Source organism: Dromaius novaehollandiae, chromosome 8 (assembly GCF_036370855.1).
Source record: "Dromaius novaehollandiae isolate bDroNov1 chromosome 8, bDroNov1.hap1, whole genome shotgun sequence".
In the NCBI taxonomy this organism is placed as follows: domain Eukaryota; kingdom Metazoa; phylum Chordata; class Aves; order Casuariiformes; family Dromaiidae; genus Dromaius; species Dromaius novaehollandiae.
Window position 1 is genome coordinate 25,995,832 of NC_088105.1, and position 13,283 is coordinate 26,009,114.

The 13,283-nt window shown below is 36.4% G+C and overlaps 1 protein-coding gene across 5 annotated transcripts in view; it reads right to left on the reverse strand.

Moving 5' to 3' along the window:
* Window positions 1-1,375: 1,375 nt before the first annotated feature.
* Window positions 1,376-13,283, reverse strand: part of PRKACB (protein kinase cAMP-activated catalytic subunit beta) — a 101,209-nt gene continuing 89,301 nt past the window's right edge. For all 5 annotated transcript variants that reach the window (XM_064516009.1, XM_064516010.1, XM_064516008.1 and 2 more), the window contains 3 exons: window positions 12,858-12,980; window positions 8,534-8,698; window positions 1,376-4,289 (listed from right to left, as the gene is read on the reverse strand). In XM_064516009.1, the coding sequence (XP_064372079.1) occupies window positions 4,164-4,289; window positions 8,534-8,698; window positions 12,858-12,980 (414 nt within the window). In that variant the 3' untranslated portion in view covers window positions 1,376-4,163. The remainder of the gene's footprint in view (window positions 4,290-8,533; window positions 8,699-12,857; window positions 12,981-13,283) is intronic.

Below are 13,283 nucleotides of genomic sequence, written 5' to 3' on the forward strand. Positions count from 1 at the left end.
AGAAAGCAAGCAAGCAAGCAAGCACTCCAACAACAACAAAGAGTAAAAATGTTAACAGCCATCAGGTTTAATTCAGCCCTTTATTCATTCTCTACATCTCTAAAGTTGGAAAGGGAAGCTATCTTGCAAGATCGTATCTTATCCTGAGACAGCTGTCTTGTTCTCATTTAAAAAACAAAAAACAAAAAACCTTTTACTTAACTCTCATATATGAAAAGAAACATCCTTGTCGAACTGCTAACCCTCCTACTGGAAGTGATCATTACCCAGCCTGACATTAGACCCTTATGTTTTTCCCCTTATGTCAGAGACCTTAAATGAGTTGATACCTCAAGCTATCAAAATCAAAACATTTTTAGAACGTTGTGCAAGACCCACACTACCTTGTATAGTAATGCTGGCAATTGATCCCCCCCCCGCCTTTGATCAAACACCCAGATCAGCTATACACATCCCCGTCTGAGGACAGAATCATCATTTTACCAGTTTCTCCTCTTAAGTGTGGCAAGTCATAAGAACAACGGATCTGAATGACAGCTTCAAATCTGCTGCTTGACGTGCTGTGTTTGCACAGGAATTGTGGTCAAAGCCGAAGAAAAATTTTTTGCAGCTGCTTAGATCATCTTTAGAAAAAGTACAAAAGTCTTTAAAATGTAATATAGCATTCATACTATGAAACCAAGTAAAACACAAAACCACAGGCAGTAGGCATACAACAGCATAAGCAAAGAGGCTGAAGCTCTGATTGAACGGCAGGAAAAGGAGGAGCTGCGTTACACACAGCAGATATCACAGCCTCTCCGAACAACACTTGCAGAAAAAGCCTCAAGACAAACAATGCCAAGACCATTAACAGTCTTTACTTCTATCAGTTGTTTCACAGCACAATGAGACACAGCACAAAGTTTGTACAGCAGGGATCTGCAGACATTTTAAAAACAGGCATTTATCTTTAATAAAAAGCAGTAAGTCTGAATGTGAAAATATGAAGACAAATGATATTGCAGATAACGATCACCTTACTTTTTCTTGATTGTCTAAGTCCAGCTCAGGGACTTCTCATAGTGCCTTTAATCCATACCACGTTCTCCAAACACCCTAGTTAGTGTGAAGCTTAATGGGTCCCAACTATTATATGCAGTATATATTTCATAACCTTTTCATCAGGCTTTCAAACTCTATTTGCAGTGTATAGTGGAATGCAATGAAGTATCATACAACATTCTGATTCACAAAGAAGCAGCACAATATTTCATGCAGTGTTGTACATAATTTAATTTGCACTTCTGTATATAAATGTTTACTATATTGCACACTATTGCAGCACTTAAAAACATCTAATTATTTGCAAAAATTAGTAAAATACTTTAAAGGATTTAAAAATAAGGGTTTTAATGCAACTGACAAGATAATAAAAAAGCAATTTACTTAATGAGATACAATCCTTTATGTTGGAAATGAAAGTTACATACAACTAGAGTACAATTAAAATATACCATATAGTTCAACACTGAATTCCTCAAATGTGTAAAATTAACAAGCCTCTACTGTCATAGATATACAATTTTCCATATTGTGAAAAGGATTTTTGAAATTAAATACAGGTAACATAATATTCTGTAGTTATATTTTTATGACTGTGTTTAAATGAGAGGGTTGAATAATACTCACATTGTCAAATGTACTCACTAATGCCTTGGAAACTGCACACTTCCCCTCTTTTTCCAAAACAGAATCTCATTTCCATACTGAAGTCTATTATGCCATATTGGAAAAGTATTTTACTTTCTAACAGGATTTTCATAAAATTAAAAAATAGCATAATATCATGGAATTAAGATGACTTTTCCACTTATGCCCACGTAGAATTTAATCTGGATATCAGACAGACATGTCAGAACCAATTTCCTAGACTTTTGTCTTATTGTACACGCAAGATGAATGATTACAGTATTTTACAAAACAGAAAATCTCTGAACGTTATTATAAATGTAATTGAAAATTAAAATCATAACAGAATCAAATTGTGATCTCCAGCATTTATTAAAATCTTTTAAAGTTCATAAACGACAACAAAGTTACTGTAGAATTTATCGCATACAGCTAGCATACAACAGCATGTCCTTGGTCTAAATGAAATACAAAAGATTTTAACATTTTCATACAAAGGATTTCTTTAAATTTATTAACGTGACGATATATCTTTGTTACATAAAATTTGCTACAGCAAAGTATCTTATACTTTTCTTGCACATATGTAAATATGGGTGGACAAAGACTGCATTCAGTGTCAGCCTCCTAATGACGTTGTGCAAAAATGCTCAACAACCTAAACATACAGAATGTTGGATGTTACATTTCATACTGTTTTGTAAAATGTCTACAAAGGCTTTTCTTAAAGGAGTGTCATACAGATTAAAAGGAAGTAATGTCAGTGGTTTATTTTCACTGACATTCAAACAAATGCAGTGGCTATGTATCAATATAGCTCAGTTTTATTAAAAACAATTCATCCTTGTATGCATGTAAATTGATCATAAAATATGAGTCTAGTTTAAACTGTTTAGATGTGCTGTTTTAAGACAGGTCACTGAGATAGCCAGAATCAAGTGTACAAATAAAACTACTATGAGTAAGTTTAAAAGCAACCCCCAAAAAAGTGCTGAGCCACTGATTATTAACATTGAAATAAATGTGTAAAAGTGCCCAAAGCTAGCACATGGTAGCAATATCTTTTAAGTCAGTTGGTGAGAGTATACAAAACGTAATTAAGCCCAAATACTTATATCTGTGTGACCACACATTCTGTTTGATTGAAAGAAAGTAGGTTAGAAATGAAGACACAATGCAACTAAAATAAACCCAGCTGTGGCAGTTTTTAAACTTTGTCTCTTTTCCTTGTGAATGAAGTGCTGTAATTAAACAGAAAATGATTGTAGCAGTACTCCATCCTCGGTTTACTAATATAGTATACCAGAATAAAAACTTGGCAATAACCTCTTTTATTCTTAATAGCTAACAAAAAATAACCGTGTTCATCCAGCAATGCATCCATAACATGAGCTTGCATTTGCTAAACCTTTTGTTTTTTTCATAGCTAATGACAGAGCGCATTTTGATTTTTATTTTTTTGAAACAGATGCCTTTTTTAATCAAAAAAGGCTTGAAACAAGGAATACTTTGGGAGCCCCAACATTGGCATAAAAAAGAAGAAAAAAAGTGAATCAACATGAATAATTCTCTACAATACTGACCAAAACTTCCTTTAAGAGTTTAGGGTTCTTGTTGTTAAAAAAGCCATTTCATACCTGCCAACTGAAATGCTGGTAAGTTGACTTGGTTAAATATGGTCCAAAGTCCAGACCAGGTGGAATTACTCCCTCTCATGAGACTGTAAGCTTTCTGTGGTACAGTCTGGCTACGGTAATTTACCTACTGCCTAGGTGGGGAATACAAAGGAAGGAGGCAGTGACAAAAACTGCAGGGATGTAGAAAACCAAGGCACAGGGTCTAGCTACTGTCCCCTACTTAAGCCATCCAATTGATTCTACTGAATTTTGGTCAGTCTCCAGGAAGAAATGTTTTTAAGTTAATTTAGCAGACATTTATATGGCGATAAATACTACCTTCAAAAATGCTAAAAATGTTGGCTAGGTTTAGTCTGAGCTACTAAAAAAATTATTATAAACTGTAGCATCAGACACAAGACAGACAAGAATTATTGGCTGGCACAGACTAGAAGCAACATTTATCTTTCACTTCAGTCTAAATCACACTAGCCGCAACACCTTCCTTTTCACTCACACAAATAATACATTATTCAAAATAAAATGGAGCATTCTTGGGTAAAAAACTACTTCATTTTAAAGGGGAAAATGAACAATACACAGAAACAAAGGAACGACAGAAACCAAAGTTAAGTAGGAAAGTGGTCTAGTATTCTGTGTTACTGCACAAACAGTGCTTGCTTAATTGTGCCTAGTTAGAAGGGTTGGTGCAAACCGCACACATGGAAGATGGCAATAAAGACCTCAGTCAGCTTTGTGGAATGAAGTAACTAGGTAACTGTTTTGACATATGACGGTCTCAGCTCCACCTCATCTGTTAACAGAGTGCAAAGATCCCAATGTGAGCCCTGATGTCATCTTGTCCTCTTACTCCTACTAAAAATCAGCAAATTCTTTTGCACATTTTTCTGTTAGAGACACACGAATATCTTCTTCTTCATAGTCATCAAAGTTGCTGGTATCTCCAGGGCCTCTGCACTTTGGTATGAATGGAGCTTCTACCTGTATTTGGAAGAAAAAGCACATGAAGTGTTATCAGCCTAATACCTTTAGATTTAGTGTGAAAATGAGCATAACAAAATCCCAACTACTTCTCAAATCTTGCCAAGAAAGCTTAATCTTGATATTAAAGTGAACTGGCTTACATTTTTGGCACATAATTACAACCAGCCTAGAAGGTGCAGGCCTAAGTGTATGAATGTAAGTAAAAAAAGACTAGTATCTCACTGACCAATATGAAATAAAAAATTACTTGCACTTTAGAACACAGCTGATTTCTCTGCCTCCCACTTCCTAGTTCCTAGCACATGTAATTTAATCCTGTTCTCTCACTGGATGATAAAAATTGTCAGATTGAAAAAAAACAACAAAAAAGCAAAACCCAAATAACTCAGTGAAAAGATCCTCCTCTCTCAGCTCATCAGCTGTGTGGTGAGGCTTGCCCATAACAGAAACAATCACACAGGAGTCATCATGTATGTAGAGAATTGGATTAGTTATGACCAACACTAACCAAAATTTCAGGGCAGTTTGGAACCTATATTCCCTCCTCCTCACATTTACTAATAATCCCCTATTTGCAAATATAAACTAATCTAACACTAGTTTAAAACAGGATTTGTTCTGTATCTTCTACAAAGCTCCTCCTAGGACTTAACTGTTTAAGCGAGAAGGGAAAGCCTCCTCAAAATTAGTCCACAAGAAGAGAGAGATGATGACTTGAAGGGAGCGGCTAAACGACTGCCATGGAAAGCCAGAGCAACTTTAATTAATGATGGGGAAACCCCCTGTGGTAAGGACTGACTGCACATCCTCTAAAATCCACAAATACACTCAGCCTTGAGATTCAGAGCATTTTTGTGAACTGCATGGTAGTAGGAAATTCCCATTTAGGTATTAGAACTCGGAATTTTCCAGGATTCTCTTTTGGGTAAAAAGAGTGCTGCTTCTTAAAGTCGATGGAACCTGCAATCTTTTGATGCTGACTTCAAAAATCAAATCCTTGGGTCTGGTTGTGACTTAACAGTCTCAATCCCTCTGTCCCAATGAGTGCATGCCAGCTTCTATTCTTTTTGGAAGTTCAACTGAAGATGACATGAAATGAAGTTACAGGTCTGCACAGGAGCATACCTAAATGTTTATAGGCTTACAGCTTATGCTGTCCCTAGACAGTCAGAAGAAAAAATATTGTCAACTCGTGGAAAGCTAACCTAGAGAACAGGTTGTGACTACTAAATTTCACTTTCACTTTCACTCAGCTAATACCAATTAGAATCTTAAGCCATCTAATCTATCAACAACCCCAAGCTCAAAAGGGGCTTGTTGGAAGAAAGGAATGAGCAGGGCTTAGGGCTGATGGCAGAGGATATGCCAAACGGATGGCGAGGAAGGGACAGCGAGCCTGGAGCGCAGGGGATGGGGAGATGCTGCACTGCGGCAGGCCCAGGGCAGATGAGGGATGGAGACAGGATTCGCGGTCCCACGTTCCTCCCTCCCATGTGAGGGGTGCCCGATTATCTATCCACCTTTATGGCATGCAAAATTCAAGATCCTTTGAGGCAATGCAAATTTAAACCTGTGAAAACTAGGAAATGCAAAGTAACCAGACAGCTGTTTTTCTGTGGGACTTCCCAAGGAGTGCGTGCGCGCCAGAGGCAGCCGGCAGGGCAGACAGAAGTGGGGCAGCATGGGATCCCGATCCCACTGCGTAATGGCATGGTGTTCCTGGTATGTTACTGACTGGCGGTTGTGGGGGGGAAATAAATAAATAAAAGTAAAATAAAAGAGGTACAGCGCACACACTAACGCAGCTTAAACTCTGCTGACTCTGGGTGGTAACACTGTACAGGCACAAGAAACACTAACTTTCTGCATTTACAGACCGTGTTACAATTGTTAGGTGTATAGTCTTTTGCTTCTGAAACAAAATTCGTGTTTAGGTGAACTATACTGACCATATGCACAGACTCTATACATACCTAGCCTACAAAGCCAAACATCTTTATTTACCATTCTCTAAATTCTATTTTTATGTTTTCTAAAATTAATTTTCAATTACTGTCCATCAACAAAGCTCAGAGCACATGAAATAGCATATTCAGAGCCCAAACTTTAAAACCAGTTCAAATGAGGCACCTCAGATAGGTATTTTTTTCTACATTTCACAAACTTTTCCCTATTTCCTTCATGGAGGAAATCTCTAAAAATCGATTATAGGAGATAATATTGGCTTCTAAGGGAAATATCTGCCTGGCCATATTATCAGGCCATATTGTAATGAAGAGCTATGCAAACACACAAAGAAAACAATTATCTGAATTATCATCATCTGAAATATGAGATGACTGACTGTATCACTTGCAACTGTAGCATAACAGTATTATTCATGTTACCTGTCAAGGAACTGCTTTTACTTTACAACCTAGACTTCTTCAGGAAAACAAGAAAATGCCATACTAAAAGCTGATATAAAACATAAGTTTATTGCTGTCTTTCTACAATCCCTTAAATGATATTATAATAGACACTGTTGTTTTAGATCTCTTCTAAGATGGTATTTGTTCCTTTTAATTAATAGTTTAAAAACAATTCAGCATTAGCTCTCACAATCCTTTAAAACTAGTAATAGCTATTCTGACTGTACTGGTTTACATTTTAAAATATTTCTTGTTTCTATAAAAATAATTCTTAGCACTGTTAGTGCGCTGCTGTAGAAAATACTTAATGCAGAATTGAAACATATGATTTAATATTATGGGGCCAGGGTGTCACAAAAAGGCATACGAGGGAATAAAACTCATTGCATAGAAAAATGTCTTGTAAACAGGCATTAAGAAAGAACAGATAATTACACTTCTGCAATGGGGAATCTTTTCTTAAAATGTCTGTACTTAATACAAAGAATACAAGATGTGTTAATAGTATCCTGTCTTCTAGTAATTAATACATTAGTGAATGCTACAACAACTGTACTGTCAATTTGTGTAGCCAAACAACCAGTTTCTTTTTATAAACTATTGTTAGTATTTAGGTATGGTCTTTAAAATGCTTCCATTACAGCAGCAAGTTCACGTCTCTATAGTCAAGACTGCTAACGTTTCAACAACGTAAACCAATTCCTTGAAACATCATCACTTGACTAACATCTTTACCAATATCTAAGTAAAAAAATTACTTCTCCACCTGAATTTTCTGGGATAACACCACTGAAGTTATTAGCTGTCTATTTAAAAACAAAACCAATGTTCAGGGGTTACACTTAAGAGAACAAATAATTTCCTCGGTATCTGTCTCTGGCAACTCGCTAATCTACAGTTATTTAACTATGGCTCTAACTTCAGAGGGAGAGGAAGCTCGACAGCTACTGGAAGACAGACCTAGACAGAACTGTCATCATCCTCATCTCTTCCCCGGCTTCCTCTCCCAGCTCTGCTTCACTTGTCTTGGGAGATGCTAATGTGCTCTGATTTCTTAGTGGCTGCTCATGCTCTGAGAATATTCCCAGTTCTCCCTGCTGCTCCCATTCCTATGCAGGTCTGAAGTTCAATGCAGAGACTGGGCATAGGCTTTTTTTTAAAAACAAACAAACAAACCAAAACACACTACAATTCATGCTGGTCAAGCAGGTCTAGAAAATCATTCTGAAAATGCCAGAAAACAGCATTCAGCAGGGCTTTTAGTGTTTTCACAGCTTACGGAGCTGCACTCAAAGTGTAGTGTGAGAATAAAAAAAGTCCTCCGCAGACAGAGACCTCTACATCTGAGTCCTGTCCCAGTCCCAGATAAAGCAAGAGCAATAATGAGGATGCACGCCTCTTCAGCAGAAAAGCTCTAGCTTTGGTTGGAACATCTCCATGCTGTAGCAGTCTGACTCTAGTTGGAAAGGTATACAGATTCCTCTCTGCTGCGGAGGAGTATTTATAGATCCCATTATAGGAGGGATTAAACAGAAAGCAAGGGAGGCAAGAGATGGCTCATTCTGAGATAGTCGGGAAATAGACCAAAGCACAACGTGTGTTAACAGAACAGAAAAGTATGCAGATGTTTAGGATAAGCTTGTTTGTTGTTGGTATTTTAAGTCAGTCAATATATATTCTTCAGAGTATCAGATTTAAGCTACTTTCACCTATTCTCAGTTTAATTAAAGTGACAGATTTAGGAAAGGAAAAATACGCAAAATAATTAGAAAAACAGATTTGACTTCCTCTCCAAAAATCTGTAATAGTTTTGATAAGGTGGTGTCTTACCTTTCTCTGATAAATGGCAATCCAATCTGTAGTTGCAAACCACTTGTGGTTCTTTATGTCATTTACACCGTTCTTGAGATTTCCATATCGTTTGGTCAAATCTACCTGGAGTAAATTTCTTAGAAGATCCTTTAGATCTGAACTGAAGTGTGACGGGAACCGTACCTGAAAATACATACCCACAACATTAAAAACAACATATACATTTGATTCTTCTGTGAGGTGAAACAATGTTCACACAAAAGGAAACATTGGTGCCATTTCCTATTCTTCTAAAATAAACATCAAGTAGGAATGTGGGAAAAGAGATGTAAGTGCACAGGCATTTCTGTTCCACAGAGCCTTTAATCAATGGCATCAACTCATCCATCTTTCAGTTCTTGAACTGAAAGTTTCTAGATCTGCTTGAATAGTGGGGGAAGCATTACTATAATGCAAGAATGACGTAAAGTCGAATTTAACTCTGACTAAATTACATCTCATCAACACATCTGAAGTCATTCTCAACTAACTTCTAGGATCAAATTTTAAGATTTCATATATGTATGTATACATATGTGCATATTTATATACACATTTTTGTACACACATACACAGAAGAATATAGTGTGTATACACACACTCTGAAGTAATTCCACATTCTGCAGTCATACACAAAAATTCAAACTGGAATTTTATGCTATACTGTAATCTGTTTCTGATAATTAAATACACCAGTGTCAAAACTCTTAGATAAATAACATGACACTGTTTGAACATAGCATGCAAACGAGTTTTACTTGCCAATAGAATTCATTCTAACCTGGATAAGAAATACTCCAAGATGATTCACGGGATATAATTACATAGCAAAATATCTACTGACAGAATTTGAAATTGGAGAGTGGAGAAAGGGAAAGAAAACAGCCAAAAAGTTTTATTTGTCATGCCCATAGTTCTCAGTATTTGACACTTGCTATATTCAGCTGGTCAGCTGTGAAATAAATGCAGAACATAGAATTATTTAAAATAAAAAGATAATGTGAACTCAAGAGGTCTGATAATCAAGGACACTGCTTAAATTTATCTGTCAAGGTTATGTATGCCTCTATAGTAGTAGTAGTACAGTAGTACATTCATGGAGACAGATGAAAGATCACAGTCTTACAAGTTCTTTCAAAAAACAACTTCTAAAGCAACTTAACCTTCCTCATGTCTCCCTTCACCCCCCAAACAAACAGCTCTGGGACAGTCACTCCATGCTCAATAAAAAGAGCATGGCTTGAAACACCACCACCACTTCCAAAACATACTTGTCTTCCAGTTTCATTAAGGTGTGAACAAATTGGACACACTTAGCTAAGAACTGGCTTAGCTTAACAGATAAGATCACTGAGTGAAACCTACCTATTTATAGTCTAATACTATATTTACCACTTTTTTTTCTCCTTGTCTTTCTCTTTTCTGTTACTGCTCATATTTTGCTGCTTCTCGCATTTTCCTGAGAATATCAGCCATTCCCTTCTCCCTGACTAAGGAAGTAAACTGCAAAGTAAAATCATCTAAATCTCTTATAATTATTGCACTGTTTTTACCTTTTCTCTACAGATGGAGCACCAGAAGAAAAACCGTTAGTAAGGTATACTGATGTACACTGACTGAATACTGAAATGTAACTTTCTGAAGTTACATTTGCAATTTTTTTAATTTTTACATTGTTCCTGCTTTCCTTTCAGCATTACTTCACTGCATTTTGCAAGAAACATTTTAAGTTGCCATGACTGGTTAGCTGTAAGTAGTTTTCTTTAGTTACAGCACAGGTAAGCAAATGGAAAAGGTTAACGTGGGTCAGCTGTTCATGCAATTTTTTCAACACAGTATCACATATATTAATTACCTTTCTTCCAAATTTTGTATTAATTTCCTATTTATTCCATATAACAGATCATCAACATTCTTTAGATGTACAACTAGATATTTCAGTAATTCAATCATTTTGCCTCAGCAAGAGCAAAGTCCAAGTTAGAAACAAACGATGTAAATATGACATCTCCTTGTAGTCTGTTCCTCAATTCATTAAAAAGGAATGCAAACCATTCACTGTACATGATCCACAGTCTCATCTCATAAACACTTCAGTTACAGCTGAATGTACTGGAATGAAATATATGTTGCTTTTCGGCAGAAACAGTAATGGCAAAGAGAATAATTTCATATTTAATGACCTAGAAAAACTTTATGCAGACCAAGGAAAGAAAACTAAATATGCTTTCAGTCTTCTTTTTAAAATCAATACTCCAGCTATTTCTTCTCCTCCACTAATGATACCTTTACTAATTTACTGAAGGATACAACTAGCTGGCTGTACAGTTCTCACAAACAGAAAATACTAGCTGACCTGTCAAGAACTATATATAAAGGTTATATGCTTTTGTGCATCTATTTTCCAGTTTAAATTTGATCATTGATTTTATAATTCTACTCCTATTATTTTGATTTAGTGTTTACAGCAAGAATCATCAGATGAATTTAAACAAAGCAATCACACCAAACCACAAGACAGTTAGTTTCTGCCAAATCGCAGAGCCTTTATTCAACATAACTTCATTAGATATTGTATTTATAGCTACTCTAAAAGAAAAAAGTTTAACATTTAGCATAGAATTAGCCACTGACATTCAACAAAACAGGAACAAGGTGTCATTTGCCAAGGGATAAGTGACTGGGCCTATTTGCTAAAGAATATTTTAGTATGCTTTTCCCAGCCTCTTCCTGACCGACTCCAGAGGTAGCCTTCCAACCCTGTCTCTCTCTCCCCCAACCCTGTCTCTCTCCGTCTCTCAACCCTGATGGCAGTGTGGAGCCCTCCACCCCTCTGCACTTCAGTTTAAGCTTTCCTTTTCTTCGCGTCATTCCTTACTTTTCTTCACATTTCTCCCAAGAAGCTGTTGAGGTAGGAAGATACTGCACAGTTCATTAGGTATTCACAATACAGAAGCTATGTGAATGAAGTGTTCATGAGTTTCCTAAGAGAAACTATTCCACCCCTTTTGAAAAGGGTATTTGACAAGAGGAATTTCCACAAAGCACTTGGTGCACTGTAAATTCACATTGCAGCCTAATTGAATAGTAACGCCCTTATGCAGCTAATGCCCAAGTTTTCTTCTAATTATATCATGCTTGTGTAACACGTCCATTTTTGATATTTTGTGTAATTTCAAAAAAGAGTTCCTCAGGAATTAACCCATGTTTAGCTTCCCCCCTTTTTTACATCTCAAAATAGCTCTCACTTAAAAAAACGTGCATGAGAGAAATATACACATTTCCCCTTATTGCAACGACATTGAGCCAAACAGATAGGAAGCTATTTGGGCCTCAATTACATTAAATTCTTTTCTTTTTGCTGTCGGAGTTCTATTTTTCCACATCACTACTGATTTACACTTTTTAAAAAAAAAGTACTTCTGCTGATATATCTTAGTTCATTCGAGAAACTGAAGCAACTATGCCTCCCCTAAGAAAAGGGATTTGTCAGCACACACACCAACAAGACGGTCTTCATTTATATAAGGTCTTATAAAGGAATCGCACTGCATTCTACCACAGTGCCCGCTGCGGCACTTCCCTTGATTAGGGCTACATAAGCACTGTGGCACGGCACAGGCATACGCAGGAGCAAGGAAGAGAAGACCTGTAACAAATCAAGTGAGCACAAAGAAACAAGAGATGGGTTAGCAGAAGAAACAACAGAATCACCACACTATCATGCTTTAGCACATTAACAGATTGTCACGAGGAGTAAAAGGGAAAAATTGGAAAAAATATTTTTAACAATTTTATGTAACAGTGAAAGCTGGACAGAACATTAGTCATGTCTTGAACTACAGGACTTTGCTGTTGCAGAATTAAAGAAATCTATTTTGAATCATGGAAGCTCTTTAGAGCTTTTCAAAAGCTGCAAAAATATTTCAATAAAGAAAATAGTCAGGCATGTTAAATATACACATAAATAATTGTTAATAGCTGTTAGATCACTTTTATCCAAGTGTAAAATGATATAATATCACAATGTCTGTAAATCTAATAACTTGCATTTTAAAGATGAAGGAAGGGAACAGTAAAGGTAACAAATGTCCAGATTTTTAAAACACCAAATTTATTATTACAGTAGCAACATCTGTACTTAACTAATATACATTAGGAGCTTTTCCCACACTTTGTCTAAACTGCTAAGTATCTAGCAACCAGTGAATTTTGCATCAACGCCACACAAAAATCAGGTTCTGCAAAGACAGTGAGAAACAAAACAACTGCATTTCCAGAAACATATAGAGCCTTCACTCACCTTGCCAGACACAATCTTCTCATAAATCTGAATGGGCTGATCTGCAAAGAATGGGGGATATCCAGCTGCCATTTCATAAATTAACACTCCTAATGCCCACCAATCCACTGCCTTGTTGTAACCCTGGGATAAAAATGAGAAATACTACTGTTAGTATCATTTTTTAACAGTGTAAGATTTCCAATATATCTGTAAAATATAAGGAAAGCAAATACCTTTTTGCCTGTTTAATACAGAACTTACTGTCTAGTTCAAAACAAACTGAAGCTCTCAAATGCTAGCAGCTTATATACTTAAAACTTAACTCACTGGTGAACCTGAAACATTTTGTGCATATTCCTGTGCTGAGTTTCAGCAGCATCTCTACACAGGTGTGACAATGCACCCTAAGTAACATCCTTTCTCCAAATAGTCTTGTTACAGGAA